The following is a 20,235-nucleotide window of genomic DNA, read 5'->3' as shown; positions in this document are numbered from 1 at the left end:
ATTGGTTTTACTTGCAAATTACAAAAATATGTGACATACAAACTTGATGGCCAAAAGAGCCGTCTAGTTGGGGCACCTGGGTGGCTCAGTCAGTTAAGCATCTTACTCTTGATTTCAGCTCAGGTCATGATCTCAAGGTTGTAAGATTGAGTCCCACATAGGGCTCCATGTTGGGCATGGAGCCTGCTTAAGATTCTCTCTCTCCCTCTGCCCCTCCCCCACCTCTCTCTCTCCCTCTCTAAAAAAAAAAAAAAAGAGAGCCATCTAGCTACTTGATTAATCTTTTAAGAATAGATAGTAATTTAACCATGCAACACACAAATACATGATGCTGTGTGCTCAGGGAGAAACTAAGAAACTGGCATTTTCCCTTCTATGGGTTTTGGTAATACCATCTGGTACCCCAGAAGGAACGGTCTGCAAAAATTGTCTACAGTGTGTAGCCATCTGGTACCTACTAATAGAACAACTGGGTAGCATGCCCATTTTAGGAGTGTACTCACAGAAAAGTGTCCAGGAAATTCAGAGGACTGTGATTTACAACCATGGTAGTATATAATTCTTTTTGGGTATTATCCTTGGCTGATGGCTCTGTACAAGCCTCACATGAGAATGAGGGAAAATTTGTGGCAAAACTGAGTGACTAGATTAGAAAAGAAGACTCTGCCTTACCTTGACTTCCTGTTTCATAAAATGTAAGAATTGAAAAAATATTATGAAGATAGTGATAAATGTGTAATATTTGTGCAACAATTCATCTAACTCAGTTACACAAATTTATTAGTAGAATGTGAATCTTATCTTTATGCTGCAAATGACCTTATTTGTCATTTGCAGCAATGAAGAATCCCTATTAAGACTAATCTTTTACAACTTTTTGTTTCTGTACACTTAATAATTTATTTGATTTCATGTTGGTGAATTACTTTTCCATAGTGCTTTCCCCCTCCCCCCAAATATTTGGATTAGAAAATGGAAGAATACCAACAATTTACAACTATACACCAGTGATCACTTCAATTTTCAATCATTAGCTTAAGTCAAATTCTCATAGGAATTGGAAAATAAATCCCAGGACTCATCCAGGTAAAATCACTTTTAAAGTTTTGTTTTCAAATTTCAGTCCACTTTCCTGAGTAAAAGTGTATATGAATGATAGGAAAAGGAGAGAGAATAAAGATGTAATGGCTACAAAACAAAACTAACCAAGCTTTAGTAACTTGATAAGTAATGTTGAAATACCTTTATTTTTGTGTCTCTGGTCAAAACTATTACTAAAACTAAGATTCTTCTAAAAACCAAACAAAAATCTTTCAGAAATTAGGCATTATGCATTTCATAGATAAACTGCTAAAAATTAAATACAAATTTCCCCCAGAGTTTTATCAGTTTGGAAATATTTCTCAAATGCTGTTTTTAAATTTCATGTACATTTTTGCACTGTAGCCATTATATCTTATCCATTCTTCACAGAATATGTCAGTTTCAGGAATATGTTTTTCCAACTGAGGAATTTTGAGGCAACAGAATGCAGTTATCTTGAAATGCACACCTGTTAGGCAGCCAAAAGGCTGTATGTATTATATAACCCCCTCAAATCACAAACTGTCTGAGGCATTTTTCTCTGATAAAGAAGACACACTGAATGAGGTATCATCAGGCTCCGGTGAGGCATGATTGAAATCCATCTCTTCTAATTCAGGAGGTAAATCTGACAGCAGCGCCTGAGTCAGAAAAATCAATTTTTTAGAATTAGTATGTGGACAGGTTTTTTTTCCAACTTTATGGTAATAGTTGTTCTCTCTTGTCAATTTATTTTCATGGACTTAAAGAATGAAACATTTCTCTCCAGGACCTTATATAATAGCTTACATAAAAGAAAAATTCTTCATACACTATTAAGGAAGTAACAAAATACTAGATCTTGAGAGTGTGGATTATGTAGAGTCAAACCCTAGGCAAATGGGAAATCAGGAGGGAAAGGAACAGCTATTCTGAACCAAGTGCTTTGAAGTATTTGAGAAAAATGATGATCATACTAGTTTTTAAGTGTTCACTGATCACTGCTAAAGGGCTTTACAACTATATTCCTTATTAAAATGCTCCTGCCCACTTATGGTGTCCTTTAGAGAAAAACACATTTCACAAGACTATTTTGAACTTCAGTGAGAGAAAGAACTTATCAATTAGGGAAAAAGCTCAGTTATTCTACTTTAGACTAAACATTAACAACTTGAAAATTCTAAGTAACTTTATTTCTTTTCTTAGACTATGCCCATATCTATAGATGGCCGAGCACCCAACAGGGCACAGTTGAACAGTGAATCTAGCTGTGAAATTATGTATCTAGGGGGCTGCTCATTTCTCTGTTGGAGTAAATAGGATAAGCTAAGAGTTATGAACTAAGCTTTGCCATGGAAAAATTGTTTCATCTGGAATTGTAGAACATGCATCCATACAAGAGAAATAAATGATTAATAAAGTTTTATGTGGCTGACAATCCTGATGCCCACTTGACCATAAAAAATACTGTGAACTAAATGATTGATTTGATGCTTCCAATATTAAAAATAATGTATCATATCTGGGCATTTTTAGACAGAATTACTTGTAGTGTGGGCTTTGGGTGCAGTGGTAAATAAGGGCCAAAGGAACGGGGACAAATGCAAGCTTGTCACTACTGAATTAAGGAACAGAAAGACAGGGCATGTTAGAACTTATGAAATGTGTTGTTGAAATAAGACAGTATTTTATTCTCTTTATTAAAATAAATGACATCTGTACATTTGTCTTATGGCAGAGAGACAAGATTAGAAACTTCCTTTTTGTCAATCTGCATAAGGAAAGACTAACTCCTGTCTGATGCAAAAGTTATTTATTTTATACTATTAAATAACTCAAGAACTTCTTGCTGAAATTTGGAGAATTTACAAAGCAGTCATCTACTGGTTCTATATGCTTTCTAAGGTATTAGGTTGCAGTGATAAGACACAGAGCCATTTTCTTCTGGAATAGTTGTTTATCACTAATCCAGTCAAGGTGAAACAAAGCCTTTGCTGATATTGGCTGATCATAGTTTATGAGAAATACATCCCTGGATTTAGGTCACTTTGCAACTGTGAAAAAGCCATACTAAAGAAGGCAAAGTCCTCCAACTCACATTCATTGAACATGTGCTTAGAGTATTAGAAAGTCAAGTAAATGAACAGAATTAATGACATTATAAATTCTAGTGGGGATACCTTCAAGTCAAAAGAGCATTATTTATTTTTTTTGTAATTGCATTTCATGTAGCTGACTGACTATATATAAGGCAACATAAGGCACTACTAATGCATGAGGTCCACTTCAAAAATTTTTTAAATATCTTACTGGATTGCCACATTGGCACACTGAACAAATCTATGGATTATGACAATTGCTAGAGTTGCCTTTTACATAGATACTAAAGTAAACACATAACTTCCTTTTTTACTATAGGTTCTTCATCAGTCTATCTTCAGAGACTGATCGAGTGCCACTATTATCAAAAGATGAAAGCAATTCCCAAATATACCATCTGTCTTTATAACACTTATTCTAAGCCCTGGGGTATGAATGCCAAGTTCCATAATGTTAATCATTCTTATCCTCCTTGCAAAGTGAAGAAATTTAAGTTCAAGAAAAGCAATGGACCTGGATGGGATCACACAGTGAATTATCAGGGGAAGAAAGACACTAACTAATTATAGTACAGTGCTGGCAACACTATTTTTATTTAAAAATGGCTATTAATTAAAAAAAACTTTGGGTAATCTAATATTTCAATCAGAGAGTGTCATATATTTTTTAAAGCCTGGACTGCTCCATTGGGGAAAAATATGCTGTGAACCACTCATGTCACTCAGCTTACCCAAACCAAAATTAATGGGAAAAAATTAAGATTTTTTAAAATAAGAAATCAATGACATAATTATTTTCTTTTATTAGGTAGAATAAAAATTGCTTTATTCTATAAATAAACCTCTAAGTATCTCATAATGTGAAGATTAGTAACTTAAGAGTTATCACCTTAATAATTTTTGTAAACTACTATCAGTGTCTTCTATATTTAGACATCTATTATACCTGATCTCAACTATAAAAATTAGTAGTTTCTATTTGGGTGCTGATTATATGGGCTATGAATTTCAGTACAATTTTTGTATGATTTTCTCCTTTTTTATGGCCAATGTTTTGTCATATCTTAGTTCATCAGTCTTCTATCAGAGGAAATGTATAAACAGGAGAAAAGTAAAATATACAATAGTTACTTTTCTTATTTGTTAGTGGTCTTAGGGAAAGAACCAAGCCAAGGGATGAGGTCAGAATTAGAAAACAAAATGCAGTCTGTGTGCTGTTCCTAGATATCAAGACACATAGACAGTTGTTGCTAGTTACCTGGCCATGTAACTCTGAACTCAAAACCATGCTATAACTTTTGGGACCAGGACCACACTCCAAGTTATTTCTATGGTCGAACCTAATTTTTTTACAGTTATTTAAAATTTACAGTACCCTTGGAACCATGTTTAAGACTGCCACTTTATTCACTTAAAATTAATAGTTTACATTCCTAAAAAGCAAACACACTTTCAATATGCCATGGAATATGAATAACTCACATAATACAGCAACATGCTTAAATAAAGCTGGCAAAGCTAACTGAAGACTACTGTCTTGGAATGTCTGTATGTGTGAGGCATGGGAAGAGCAAACTTTAGAAAACTGGACACATACTGTACATGCTGGTTTGAATCTTATGAGTAAATTCTTTTCTTTTAAAAGAGAATTGTGGGATGCTAAGACTCTTCTTTTTCCTTGGAGATATCTGGGACTAGCTACATATGAGTAGTCTTGCTTGGACATGAGGGATGAATTTTTGTACAGTATGCTTGAGATTCCTTGCTGAATAAAAACCTACAAGAATGCTTCCAAATTAATTGTTACCTGTGTGACATGTTATTCACTGAATGTCTCAAGAAATCGACACAATAGTATACAACTCAGAAGCGAATTTGGTATCACTTAGTATTGAATGTAACATTAATAAAAATGAGACAGAACATGTAATTTGGGAGGAATTTGTAAATAAAAAATCCATAGTGACAAACAAAAGACAGCTTTGGGGTAAAGGAACCAAACATTCTAGTTAAATTGGGAAAAGTAAATGATGCACTGTGGTCACAAAGAATTTCACAAAGTAACTTCATATTTCTTTGTGATAAGCAACATATTTCGAAATAGAAGGTATTCAAATATTTGTGAAATCTAGTGGGGTCTGGAAGGTAACTGAAATCCAGAAGAGAGGCAAATGCCTCACCTCTTTTTTTTTTTTTGAGTTCCAATAAAACTTTATTTACAAAAACACACATCAAGTTGGATTTGGCCCATAAGCCATAGTTCCCTGAACTCTGCACCAGAATATTTTATTCACAAAGGATTCCAAAATGTGTGCCTCTCCAGTTAGGGTAGCCCAGGCTCTACAAAAACTGAGAATTTCTTTAAAATTCATTTTTAAAATTATTTTCCCTACTTAAGTCTAGCCTGAAATTAACAAAGTATGTTAATCAGTTATTTTGATTTTCCACTAATGCAGCACACAAATATCTGAATATCTGTTCTTAAAAATACTGTGCAAAAAAGGTTATAAAGTAACAAATCCTTCCTTGAGGACAGGCAGGAATGAAGTATAAAAATAAAAAAAAATTAAGAACTCAAGTGTGACATGTCATTCACCATGATACATTACAGCTTACTATTCTCTTCTGGCACCTACCTGCTGTTGTTCCTTATCATCAGCTTTCATAGCTAGTATCAAGCTTCTGACAAATGTCTTAAGTTTAAAGTATTTTTGTTTTTGAATCTCTAGCTCATTTTCAATGAATCTGACTTCTTCATTCTGAAGGAGAAAAGATCAAACAGTACAGTTACCCTATGCAAACCTAGGACTATACATGTTTGATGCACAATAAAATTCTAAAAAGCAATCAAATTAGGACAATAAAGAAGATGTGGTACATATACACAATGGATTATTATTACTCAGCCATCAGAAAGGATGAATACCCACCATTTGCATCGGCATGGATAGAACTGGAGGGGATTATGCTAAGTAAAATAAGTCAAGCAGAGAAAGACAATTATCATATGGTTTCACTCATATGTGGAACATAAGGAGTAGAGTGGAGGACCACAGGGGAAGGGAGGGAAAACTGAATGGGAAGAAATCAGAGAGGAAACAAACCATAAGAGACTCTGGACTCCAGGAAAAAAACTGAGGGTTACAGAAGGGAGGGGGTGGGGGGATGGGGTGGCCAAGTGATGGGTATTAAGGAAGGCACGTGTTTTGATGAGCACTGGGTGTTATAAGCAACTAATGAATCGTTGAACACTACAAAAAAAAAAAAAAAAGATAACATTTTGGCATAAGGAATATAAAACACAGAAGAAAATTACCCTGTTAGTCAAAGGCTACCTTTTAAGCAAATCACCAACTGAAAATAATTTGCAAGGCCAAAAATATAATCACATAAATTCCAGTAAGAGAAACTCAAGAAACAGTTTCCTTTTGGAAAGAATCTTCTAAATGCTAATTAAAACTAATTAGCATTTAGATTAGGGTTAAGAATAGACAAAGCCCAATTAACCCCAATTTAGAGCAATAGCAGATGCAGTAATGCTGAATGTACCATTCACAAAGCCAAATACTGAGAACTAAAAAGGTTATTTTGTACCAAGGAGGGACTAAATTATTACTGTCTTAAGTAGTTTTTTGAGCTCCCTGCCTTTATGTAGGAGTCTGTTATTCAGAAAATATCTCCTAATGTGCCACTGTGTACCACTGATTTGAGACACAGTCTCTTTTCACTATTTTTGTTAGTTTGGTAGAAAAAGAACAATATCCTAAGATTTGGGGGGATTTTAATGCCAGGTCTACTGATAGCTGTGTAAATTTGGGCAGGCCAATCAAGCTCTCTATTTACTCATCAGTGAAATGGATATAATACTAGTAATCTTTAGCAATTCTAGGTTTGAGGGTTATAAGGCTCAAATAAGATAATGGTCACAAAAGTGTTCTGAATAGATTTACTATTAAAGCTACAGTAATCAAGAAGTTATAGTATTGACAAAGGGTGGACATATAGATCAATGGAACAGAAAAGAGTCCAGAATAAGATAGATGATAGAGAGATAGATAGACAGATAGATAGATAGATAGATGATAGATGATAGTTGATTTTCTTAAAATTTGCTGAGGTAATTCAATAGACAAAGAAAAAGTAATCTTCCAAAAAATAGTGGTTGAACAAATGTAAATCCATATTAAAAAAGATAATCAACTCTTACATCATATACAAAATTTAGCAAGAAATTTATAAAACCTAAAACCATAAAACTAGAGGAAAACAGGAGAAATTTTTTGTGTCCTTGGGTTAGGCTATTTCTCAACAGGCACAAAAAGCATGAAACTTAAAAGACTTCATTAAAATTAAAACAAAAAAAATCTTTGCTCTTCAAAAGACACTTTTAAGAAAATAAAAACATGAGCTACATATTGGGAGAATAATTACAAATCACATATCTGATAAAATACTTGTATTCACAATACATAAAGAATGCTTACAACACATTTTTAGGACCACCAACAGAACAAAAACAGGAAAAATATTTGAACACACCCTTCATCAAAGAAGACATGTGAATGACCAATAAATATGTGAAAAAATGCTTAATATCATTTGTCATTAAGGAAATGCAAATTAAACCCCCAGGAGATATTACCACTAACATACTACAATATCCAAAGTTAAAAAGACTGACAATAGCTAGTGCTGGTGAGAATGTGGAGCAATTAGAAGTCTTACACATTGCTGATGGGATTATAAAACAGTACAGACACTTTGGAAAATGTTTTGGCAGTTTCTTATAAAATCAAACATAACAATCTTTCTTACCATCTGACTCAGCAATCTTACTCTTAAGTATTTACCCAAGAGAAATGAAAACATGTGTCTACAAAAAGACATACATGAATATTCATAGCAACTTTATTCATAATAGCCCAAAACTAAAAACCACACAAATGTTCATCAGCAGATAAATAAACAAATTTTGGTCTTGTTTACACAACTATGTCCACTTGTCAAAACTCATCTAACTATATAAAGAGTTGAACTTTATTGTATGGAAATTATATATAAAAAATTTGATTTAAATTGTTAGCTAGCCCTCTTGCAAAAAAAAAAAAAAACCCATAAAAACGTTAAAAATAAGCTATGAGTATTCTCTGTAGCTGGAGAACTGGTCTCAAAAAGCATAGCAGGACCTTTAACAGTATATGTTCAAAGAGCTGCATAAGAGACATTAAAATTAGTTAATTCTATGGTAGTTCTTATTGTTTCAATTGAGAGGATACAGTTATATTAATCACATTCAATCTGTGAACTGCATCAATTATTTTATCAGCTCAGTTTAGAACTTATTTTACCTAATAAAACTGTTTCCTTTTCAGACCATTTAATATCAAGTGCATCATCTGCAAATGATTATTTAAGCTAAATTCCTTATCCACAGGCACCCTGCAGCAATTTAAATTACAAGTAAGCATTATAATAAAATTTAACATGCTTCTGCCATATTATGTTTGACTAACTCTAAATTTGTTTTTTTAGTGTTCACTGTCAGAGCAGTAGTATTAGTAAAGTGCTGACCCAGAAGTCTTTTCAAATACAAGAATTGTAGTGTCTCCTTTGAATGCATAGTCTTAATGAGCTGCACTCACAGTCCAGTAGAAAACATTTTTAAAATATTAACTTACATTTCCAGAAATCACAAATCATCTTTTGGTATACAGATCTCTATTTTCTCATGCAAATATTTCTTCTACTCAGTATTTATGCAATGTTTGAAAAACATAAACAGCTTTAAGATAATTTAATAATCCAAGTATTTTCTTCTTGGAGCTTCTTTGTGCAAGCCTGTGAAACACTTCCTAGATTACAGTCAGAAGTTTATGTATATGTTAGAGATTTTCCTAAGTAAGTGTTGTGTTTGTGAGAGGAACTAGTAAGATAACATCAGTCACTGAATTGCACAAAACAAGATCTAGCTCAATTTTCTTGTTACAATCTCCCCTACATTCCTAGTAAGCTTTGTCAATTCTTCTCCAAGGTGATTGTAGGGAGCATTCAAGGCTTCATGTGGACTGGAGCTCTGATATCTGAGCAGGTAATCAATGGCTGCCCAAACTGAGGTGTTATTTTATGATATAGCTACTCATAACTCAGGGATTGAGCTCACCAACTTGTCTCATAAGTATTTTGGGTTAGTCAAAACTCCTAGCAATGTCGATTTCTAGCAATATATATCAATCAGAAAACCCACTATGCACAAACTGAGTATTGCATACTTATAATTATCGAATGCACATAAGAAACCATTCTTTCTTTTTTTTTTTTTTTAAAGATTTTATTTATTTATTTGACAGAGAGAGAGCACAAGTAGGCAGAGTGACAGGCAGATGGAGAGGGAGAAACAGGCTCTCCGCTGAGCAGGGAGCCAGATGTGGGGCTCGATCCCAAGACCCCAGGATCATGACCTGAGCCGAAAGCAGCCGCTTAACGGACTGAGCCACCCAGGCGCCCCAAGAAACCATTCTTTCATTTTGTTACAATGAATCCTAAGAATGAGAGACTATTTAATTCAATGTGGGAGAAAAGTTATAGTGATCCAGCTTCTAATCTTAATTGATTTTATATAAATGAGCATTTGCATACTACTATTCAAAGTTTTTCCAAGGATAAGTAAACTAACTTCACTCATGCTGGAACTAGATACTGGAAACCTATGTGTTGGAAACTAGACCAGGTAACACATAGATGAATAAGATAAATCTCTGCTTTCAAGAAGCTTATGATGAATATACTTAAGAAACCAACAAAGTGATTTTGATCCCAAAACAAGGAACACTAGCATGTGTATGCAAGAAAGAGAACAAAACTGTTCTCTGAAAAAAGATTGAATTTCAAAACTGAGAAGCTGTTTTAAGTCAACATCCTGAAATCAGCAATGAGAACTGGTATATGAGGTTTGATTTACCCTTAATTTCTATTTTATTTTTTTTCTGGGAGAAAATAGTTTTCAATCTAACTAATCTCCAACAAATCAATAAGGAAAAGATATTAACACATTAGAAAATTATGCAAAATACTTGAAAAGTTACTTCACAAAGATTATACAAAAAGCCAGTATCATAATAAAAAATTTAGGTGTATTAATTACCAGGAAAATGAAAATTAAAACCACAATACAATAATATTTCACATGAACCAGAAAGGCTAACATGCAAAAATCAGACAGTACTACTCAAGGAGAGTAATAAAATTCCCATTCACTGATGTTGGAAGTATAAAATTGGGAATTCCATTAAAGTTGAACATTTTTACATATTTCCCTTATGATCCAGCAATTTCATATGCATATGTGTGGAAATGTATATATATTTACATGTATATATGTTGTATATGATATTACTGTTTTCTACACAATTCTTATTATTAAAGTAAAATTGACATACAATGTTATATTGGTTTCAGGTATACAAAATATTGATTTGACAAGTTTTTCAATGCTCATGACAATAAGTGTAGTCACCATACAATGTTACTACAATATTATTGAATATTCCCTATGTTGTACTTCTGTACTCTGCAACTTATTTATTGTATAATTGGAAGTTTGTACCTCTTAATTCCTTTCATCTATTTTGCTCATTCCCCCACCCACCTCCCCTCTGGCAACCACCACTTTGTTCTCTGTATTTAAGTGTCTCTTTATTTTATTTGTTCATTTGTTTTTTTTCCTAAATTCCGTGTATAAGTGAAGCCATATGGTATTCAACTTTCTCTGCTGGATTCATTTCAATCAGTGTGATAGCCTCTAGGTCCATTCATGTGGTTGCAAGTGGCAAAATCTTACTCTTTTTTTATGGCAAAGTAATACACATACACCACAAACACATAAACACAAACACACACAAAAATTATTTCTTCTTTACCCATTCACCTATCCATGGACAGTTTGGAAGACTGTATGTTTCTAGGAACTTATTCATTTCTCTAGGTTGTCAGATTTGTTGGCATATAATTTTTCATAATATTCTCTCTTAATTCTTCATATTTCTGTGGTGTCACTTGCTATTTCTCCCACCTCATTTTATTTATTTGAGTCATCTCTCTTTTTTCTTGATGAGTCTGGATAGAGGTTTATCAATTTTAACTTTTCAAAGAACCAGCTCTTGGTATCATTGATCTTCTCTATTATATTTTTTAGTCTCTATTTTATTTATTCTTGCTCTAATATTTATTATTTCCTTCCTTCTATCAGCTTCAGACTTTGTTCTTCTTTTTCTGGTTACTTTAGTTATAAGGCTTGGTTGTTTATTTGAGATTTTTCTTGTTTCTTGAGGTAGGCCTGTATTGCTATATAAACTTCACTCTTAAAACTGCTTTTGCTGCATCTTAAAGATTTTGGACTGTTGTGTTTTTATTTTCATTTGTCTCTGTTTATTTTTTAATTACCTTTGATTTCTTCATTGACCCATTGGTTGCTCAGTAGCATGTTGTTTAGCCTCCATGTGCTTGTGTTTTTTCCAGTTTTTTTCCCCTGTGATTGATTTCTAGTTTCATACCATTGTTGTTAATATCATGCTTGATATTATTTTAATCCTTTAAAATTTATTAAGACTTCTTTTATGGCCTAATATATGACCTATCCTGGAGAATGTGCCATGCACACTTGAAAAGATTGTGTGTTCCTCTGCTTTTGTATAGAATGTTCTGGAAATGACCATCAGGTTTATCTGGAGTACATGCCATTCAAAGCCAGTTTCCTTGTTGATTTTCTGTCTGGATGATCTATCTATTGATGCAAGTGGGGTGTTAAAGTCCTCTGCTATGGTTGTATCACTGTCAATTTCTCCTTTTATGTCTGTTAATATTTGCTTTATGTATTTTGGTGCTATGTTGGGTGCATAAATATTTACAATAGTTATACCCTCTTGTTGGATTGTCCCCTTTATCATTATGTACTGTCCTTTGTCTTTTGTTACAGTCTTTGTTTTAAAGCCTATTTTGTCTGATATAAGTAGGGCTACCCCAGCTTTCTCTTTTGCTTCCATTGGCATGGTAAATGTTCTTCCATTCCTTCACTTTCAATCTGCATGTGCCTTTAGGTCTGAAGTAAGTGTCTTGTAGTCATCATATAGATGGATCTTGCTTTTTTATCCATTCGGTCACCCTATGCTTTTTGATTGGAGCATTTGGTCCATTTACCGTTAGAGTAAGTATTAATGGGTATGTACTTATTGCCATTTTAAAAAATTGTTTTCTGGTTGTTTTGGTAGTTCTCTGTTCCATTCTTCTCTTGTTTACTTCCTTTATGTTTTGATGGCTTTCTTTAGTGTTATATTTATTTTCCCTTCCCTTTACTTTTTGTTTGTTGTAATTTTTTGACTTGAGGTTACCATTGCATTCATATATTAAATTTTATATGTATAGCAGTCTATAATAAGTTGATGGTCGCTGAAGTTTGAACACATTCTAAAAGCACTAAATTGTTACTCCCTCCTCCACGTTTTATGTATATGATGTCATATTTTACATCTTATTTTGTGTATCCCTTAACTAATTATTTTAGGCACAATTGATTTTACTACTTTTGTGTTTTAACCTCCATACTGGCTTTATAAGTGACTAATCTTCTGCCTTTCACTAAATGTTTGTTTTTCCTGTGAAATTCTTTCCTTTCTTAATTTTCTTACTTCTAGTCATGGCCTTCTCTTTCCACTCAAAAAATTTCCTTTATCATTACTTGTAAAGTTGGTTTAGTGGTGATGAATTCCTTTAACTTCTTTTGTCTGGGAAACTCTTTCTCTCCCCTTCAATTCTGAATGATAATTTTGCTGGGTAGGTTATCTTAAATTGTATGTTTTTTGTTTTTTTTTTTTTTTTCCTTTTATCACTTTGAATATATCATGCCAATCCCTTCTGGCCCGCAGTGTTTCTGTTGAAAAATTAGCTGATAGCCTTATGGGGTTTCCCTTGTTTGTAACTGTTTTCTTTTGTTGCTTTTAAATTCTCTTTTCATCATTACATTTAGCCATTTTAATTATTATGTGTCTTGGTGTGGACCTCCTTGGGTTCATCTTGTTGGGGCTCTTTTTACTTCTTGCACTGGATTTCTGTTTCCTTCCCGAGGTTAGGGAATTTTCCAGCTATTATTTTTTTCAAATAAATTTTTTTGCCCCTTTCTCTCTCTCTTCTCCTTCTGGGATTTCTATAATGTGAATAGTATTATGCTTGATAGTGTTGCATTGCTTTATTAACCTATTCTCTTTCATTATTCCTTTTGCTTTTTGCTGTTCAGATTGGTTACTTCCCATTATCCTGTCTTCCAGATTGCTAATCCATTTTTCTGCATTCTCTAATCTGCTGTTGATTCCCTCTAATGTATTTTTCATGTCAGCTATTGAATTCTTCAGTTCTGACTCATTCTTTTATATTCTCTCTTTTTGGAGGTTCTCACAGGGTTTATCCACTCTTTTCTCAAGTCTAGTGAGTATCTTTATGACCATTACTTTGAACTCTTTATCAGGCATATTGCTTATCTTTGTTTCATTTTGCTCTTTTACTGTGATTTTGTCTTTCATTTGGGTGTATTCCTCTGTCTCCTCTTTTGTCTAACTCTCTGTGTTTGTTTCTATGTATTAGGTAAGTCAGCTACATCTTCTGATCTTGAAAATGGTGGCCTTGTGTAGAAGAGGTCCTGTGGTACCCTATAGTGCAGTGTCCCCATGTCACCAGAACCAGGTGCCCCACAGGTGTCCCCTGTGTGGGCTGTATGTACCTTTCTCTTGTGGCTGAGCCATAGTTACCTTCAGCCCAGATATCTGCAATGGCCCACTTCACCCTCTGTGAACACACTTTTGAGAGTCCTGGCTGAGGTCTGGTAGGACTGGTTGGCAGGTGAGGCCATTATACATCCTAGCAGTGTGCTATTAGCCTCTCTGCCAAAACTGCACAGAAGTGCAGGGCTCAGTCCTATACATGCAGTTAAAAGGTCTAACTAAAGGAAATGTGGGTGCCTGGTGTGTGAGTTTGTTACCCCTTCCCCAGGACTGGAGTTACTTTGGAGTGGCACTGGTCTGGGCCTAAGCTGCATAACAGGTGTGGTAAGGCAGGAGCAGCTTTGGAAGTTGTGCCTACCATGGCAGGTAGGTTGGGTGTAGTTGGTCCACAGGGGAATTCCAGGGTAAAGCACTTGGTGCTGGCAAGGAAGATGGAGAGTATTAGAAATGGTTCTTTTAAGCCTCTGGCAATTTACACTGGAGGAGGGAAAGAAATATGTGACAGCTTGCACTTCCGTTCTTGTAGAAATTTGCAGATACTTGCACATGTTCTAAGATTACTCAATAAATCTCTTTCATGTATAACCCATTCACTTTTCAAACTGCTGTTTCTGTGCTGTGTCTTGGGCTCATTTATATTAGTAATATGCTGGCTCTTTAAGGGTAGGTTCTCGGTTTCCCATCAACCTCCAGCTTTCCTGGCATTAAACTTACTGATTTGTAAAGTTCCCAGAATTAAAGACTGCTGGTTTTCAAAGTCAGACATTATGAGGACTTGTCTTTCCCATTGTGTGTCTCCAGTGCCAACAGGGCCCTGTGTGGGGTCTGAGTCTCTCACTTTTCTATTGTTGTGATGTCCCACTTGTTTGTGTTTAGTCACACAGGGAGTTTGGTTCCCAACTGCATCTCTGCCCCTCTTACCCTTTTCAATGTGGCTTTCCCTCTAAGACTGGCTGTGGAATGTCTCTTCTGCTAATGTTCATGTTGTTTTCAGAGTTAGTTGCCTAGATGTAGTGTTGCCTAGGTGTGTCTGTGGGAAGAAGTGAGCTCAGGAGTCTCCTAGTCTGCGACTGTCTCTCTTTTACTAATTTGTCCTGACTTTAGAACTAAGGCAATACAATTCACATATGAGGTGAAGTATTTTTAATAATGATTATGAAAAAATATATTTCTATATAGGTGCTAATTTTTTAGAGTTAAAGGAAATAAATCTATCTAGGATGGTGATGTGTTGTTAAAGACATTCCTGATAGGGTAGTTAAGGACTCCTTGTTCCCACAGCATTTACCACAGTGGAAAACACAGGATCATTAAATATCCTGTAGAGTTCAATTAAAATGTTAATTAGCATTTTTGGGATTGGATACTTTACCCTACCCTGGTCTTTAGCTCCAAACCTTCTCAAGTGGCACTCCAGAAGGGTAAGGTTCTGGAAAGTATCCTTTATTCTGAGCCCAACCCCCTTTGATCTTTTTGAGAGTGCTAAGTGGAGAATACTTAACAGCTGTGCGATCCAGTCCTCACCTCTGTAGTTTCCATAACGTGTGCCAAGTGGCACAGAGCCCTTTTAAACCTGAACTGGGCATTTAGAAATGTTTTATGACCATATAGGAGAGATTAGAATGATCTCTTGTAGTTCAGAAATAACAACCTTATAATTTTATTAGTTGGAAATACAGTTTAAATACAGGATTATACTGTGCTCTTTGAGCATTTATCAAATAAATTTCAAAAGATAATTGTCTTATGTTTACAATATTCAGTATTATAAAGTCTGACATGTTATAAACACTTAAGAAACAATCTGTTGAATGACATAACTTTCAATTATAGTGAAATTGAAAAGATTTTTGAGAAAATGACAGCTATTGTCTTTTCTGATTGTTATTTTCTGTTAACATTTTAAGATTATTAGTCTCTGCTTTGAACACTTAACGCTATTCCAAGAAAAGGGCTTTTGTGTATGGATAGAATGATTGTTTGGCCAAAATTTCAGAAGGCCCAAAGTTACCTAGTATGATAGGATATTGATTAACAAAGGATAACAATTACATATCTATGCAGAAAACAAATACTGATATAGACTGATAGCTCATGTCAAGATTTAATAAAATAAAGTTATGTATGCACACTCTCAAAGTAACCCTTTCAGTTTAGGTACCAGTGACTTTAAGAAAAGATCATCTCTCTTTATATTCATTTGGTATTTGCTTTGGGAATTGTTTTTAAACTTCTAAAACAGGTTTCCTAAGAAATGGTCTTCAGAAGTTGCAACTGAAGATAAAATTAACAAGGGCCACTGAGAAAAAAAAAAAATCTCCCCTTTACCACCATTTAAAAATAAACATTAGCTTTAAAGCCACTGTCATAAATTTCACATTAACCACCACCATGTCCTGCCTCACCTTGATGTACACTATCAATACTTACTCCCATTCAGCAAGCTCGTTGCTTGAAACAATAACCACTAAACGAGCCAGAATTAAAGTGTCCATATCCTGACTGATATCCAAGTGCCTGAGAAAGTCAATAGGGAGCCCCACTTTAACTTATCAAATAAAACTGAAAGTGAAATAAGCTAGTACATAGACACTGTAAAAGTCTGCCTCATTTAGTACCTTCTCTTAATGAATTCAGTATTTGAAATTACTTTCACCTTATAATCCAAGAGAGAATTCACTTGTTCAACTTCAGAATTACTTATCATGTCACTTTCTTCATCATCAATAATTTCTATTTTCTGTAACACAAGTAGAGAAATTTTCATAAATATATATCTGATCATCATCACTACACCCAGCAATGTATAGAACATAAACATTCAATGTTTAGTTTTAATGATGGGGTTATCTAGTCTAGGTTATCCAGAATAAACTCTGATAGCTGACTGGTTCTTCATTGTTATATCCAGTTTGTGTCTGAGCCACATTTAACTACTTTTAATTGATGACAGCTTATTAAATAGAAAATTATTATAATACTATTTAAAATAGAAAAAAATCTCTTTCACAATATTTCTGAAAAAATAGGCATTTGAATTCTGCTTAAATAGTGCCCTCCAGTGACAGGAAACTCACTTCCTGTGAGAGTAGTCTTTTTAATGCTAACCATAACTGCTTTGTTGCAAGGGTTTTTTTTGTTTGTTTGTTTGTTTTGTTTTTTAATTACCATGTACTTCCTTACAACTTTTAATGTAAAATATCAACATGTGACATGCATTCCAAAGTCAAATACAGTTTTTTAAGTCACTTATTTAATGCAGTCCATTAGCTAGACAATTGAAAGCAGACATTTATGGTGTAATAATAAAAATAAACTGGTGATTTTCTTCCTTCACTGGACAGTAAGAAGGGAGAGAGAGATAGAGAGAGATGTTAAACTGTCATTAGATTTAGAATTAAGGTGCAACATAGTTTGTACAGTATTTTGCACACAGTAGGTACTAATTAAATATCTGTCAAAAGAGTGAACAAAACAGCTTACTGCTGATGTGAAGAATGACCAGTAAACTCCAACCATGGGAGTAAGGAAAGTTCTCTAATCATGGAACATAATTTTTTTAAAAAGCAAAACCAAAACCAAAATCAGTTCTAAATATTTGAGCACTGGTGTTGTATGGAAGTGTTGTATCACTATATTGTACACCCAAAACTAATATTATACTGTATGTTAATTCATTGGAATTTGAATAACAATTTTTAAAAAGTCCCAAACATACCTGGAATGATATGTTGCATGGAAGTGTTGAATCACTATATTGTACACCCAAAACTAATATTATACTGTATGTTAATTCATTGGAATTTTTTTATTATGTTATGATAATCACCATACATTACATCATTAGTTTTTGATGTAGTGTTCCATGATTCATTGTTTGCGTATAACACCCAGTGCTCCATTCAGTACGTGCCCTCTTTAATACCCATCACCAGGCTAACCCATCCCCCCGCCCCTCTCCCCTCTAGAACCTTCAGTTTGTTTCTCAGAGTCCATGGTCTCTCATGGTTCATCTCCCCCTCCGATTCCCCCTCTTCATTTTTCCCTTCCTGCTATCTTCTTTTTTTTTAAACATATAATGTATTATTGGAATTTGAATAACAATTTTTAAAAAGTCCCAAACATACCTGGAATGATCACACTTAGTACATTGCCTATGAGGATATGTAACCATAACAGGGTGTGTGACCTGTAGGTTTCTGAGTCAAGAGGATAGTTGCAATGAAATTGTTTTCTACTCCTTACTGGAGATGAATCTAATTTTTTTATTATTAAAATCACTATAAACTTGGGGTTTAATCATGTCAGTTTTCACCAGACCTGATTTGATACTTTTTAAAACATTTTTTAGATTCTCTGTTTGGATCAGTTCTGGGGAAAAGGAGATAAGTAATCCAGGGAAGAAAGCACCAAAGGCCACTCTATATAAATCAGCCTTAAATGTTTTGTGATTTGCCATTTATGAATAATTGGGGGTACTCAAAAGTTATAGGGAGAGGAGATGGGCCTTTGGAGGTTTGAAGTTCTATCTCTAAAAATGAATTGTTTTTTTCAAAAATTAGGTGCCTAAGTGACTTAGGTCATCCCATGCCATTATTTCATTTATTTCCAAATGTCTGCTGAGGGGAGATCCAATGCAGAGAAATTCAGACTGAAAATGAGCATGTGTTTACAGAAAAAAAAAAAGATTTTAATTTGTAAATAATTGTATATAACTTGTTTAGTATAATTCAAATCTAGAGCAGAGGAGATTATTATTTCATGGAATTTAAGAATATTAACACAACTAATTGTGGAAATAATTATTACTAGCTAATGAAAACATTACATCAAAATCAAAGTTTGTTTTCCTATATGCCTACTGAGTTGTGTTAGTAGGGTCAAACATCCATTGAAATCAGCACTGAAATCAATAAAATATAATCCTAAACTATATTCTGCATGTGGAAAATACTGTTATAAATTGTTGATGCTTAACAAATAAGAGCAAAACTGTATTTTATGTGTTCAACTTTTTTTTTTTTTTTAAAGATTTTATTTATTTATTTGAGAGAGAGAGAATGAGAGAGAGCACATGAGAGGGGGGAGGGTCAGAGGGAGAAGCAGACTCCCTGCCGAGCAGGGAGCCTGATGCGGGACTCGATCCAGGGACTCCAGGATCATGACCTGAGCCGAAGGCAGTCGCTTAACCAACTGAGCCACCCAGGCACCCTGTGTTCAACTTTTATTAAGGAGATGTGGCAGAATTATAGTGTCATATAAATAATGTTTGTAATGGAAGCCAGAGTAAATGAAGTTACACTTATTTTGTAACAGAAAAATCCATTATAGGGATTTTCTTTAAAGATTGCAATCAAGCAAAAATCACTGATTTGAAAGAAATAACAAAATGGCATTTGCCTTTATGTTTGACTTTAATACTATCTTGATTTCTGTATTACTTGATGGAATCGCTTCTCGGCCTTTTGGCTAAGATCAAGTGTTGTATTACTTGATGGAGTCAGGATACAAACAGATGCTGCTAAAACAGCTGCTTGGAGAACATTTCTATATACCAATAATGTTAACATTTTCACAAAGCCCAGTTTAATCCACATATAGTCTGTCTCTGCCTGTTATTCAGTCTTTTAATATTGTCTTTCCTCCATCAGTGCAATTTTTAAGAAGACTAAGAGAGTTTAATTCAACTAGAAAGAAGGAAATGTTCCAAACATAGAGATAGGTATGGTCTGAACAGAGAACTCTGAATCAGGACTCCTTAGATACAGTCCTAGAACTAACAAAGGTTTCTTTCTTGTACTCATGGCAGTCTAACCTCAGTCTTAATTCTTTCATATGTTAAATGAAAAGAAATCTGCCCTTTGCTAAATATGTTAAAGAAAAATAACATATGTATAAAATGTCTATATGTAGTAAGCATTAGATTTTTATATTTGCAAATCTCTTCAGTCAAAAAATTTGAGACACAAATGACAGTGCTTTAAATTTCATTTCTTAAACCCTCAAAGATATATAATTTCATGGGTGACAGCTTTGTTTTGGCTTCTGAAGTGGCGCAGGATTTAATTATGGTAACACCGATATTATTACCAACTGGAAACATATCCTTTAAATCCATCATGTAGGAAAGAATCTATCATGAAGAAAGAATTTCAAAATATACGTACCACATTATCTGCAGATACTGCATGATGGTCCTCCTCCTTATGAGCCCTTGCCTCATTTGGAACTTCACTGGACTCCTCTATGGAAAAAAAAAAAAAAAAAAGCTATGATTTCATTTTTCATTCCTCAAAACTTCATTGAGA

At 34.1% G+C, this 20,235-nt stretch overlaps 1 protein-coding gene across 1 annotated transcript in view; it reads right to left on the bottom strand.

The window, feature by feature from the left end:
- Positions 1 to 274: 274 nt before the first annotated feature.
- Positions 275 to 20,235, bottom strand: part of HDX (highly divergent homeobox) — a 245,475-nt gene continuing 225,514 nt past the window's right edge. The window contains exons 7-10 of the mRNA XM_032387869.1: positions 20,095 to 20,171; positions 16,584 to 16,667; positions 5,798 to 5,920; positions 275 to 1,724 (exon numbers count right to left, since the gene is read on the bottom strand). Coding sequence (XP_032243760.1) covers positions 1,599 to 1,724; positions 5,798 to 5,920; positions 16,584 to 16,667; positions 20,095 to 20,171 — 410 coding nt within the window. The 3' untranslated portion in view covers positions 275 to 1,598. The remainder of the gene's footprint in view (positions 1,725 to 5,797; positions 5,921 to 16,583; positions 16,668 to 20,094; positions 20,172 to 20,235) is intronic.

Source organism: Phoca vitulina, unplaced genomic scaffold (genome assembly GCF_004348235.1).
Source record: "Phoca vitulina isolate PV1807 unplaced genomic scaffold, GSC_HSeal_1.0 scaffold51, whole genome shotgun sequence".
Lineage (NCBI taxonomy): Eukaryota > Metazoa > Chordata > Mammalia > Carnivora > Phocidae > Phoca > Phoca vitulina.
The sequence above is the reverse complement of the archived record's forward strand: the minus strand, read 5'-3'. Positions and strand labels throughout refer to the sequence as shown.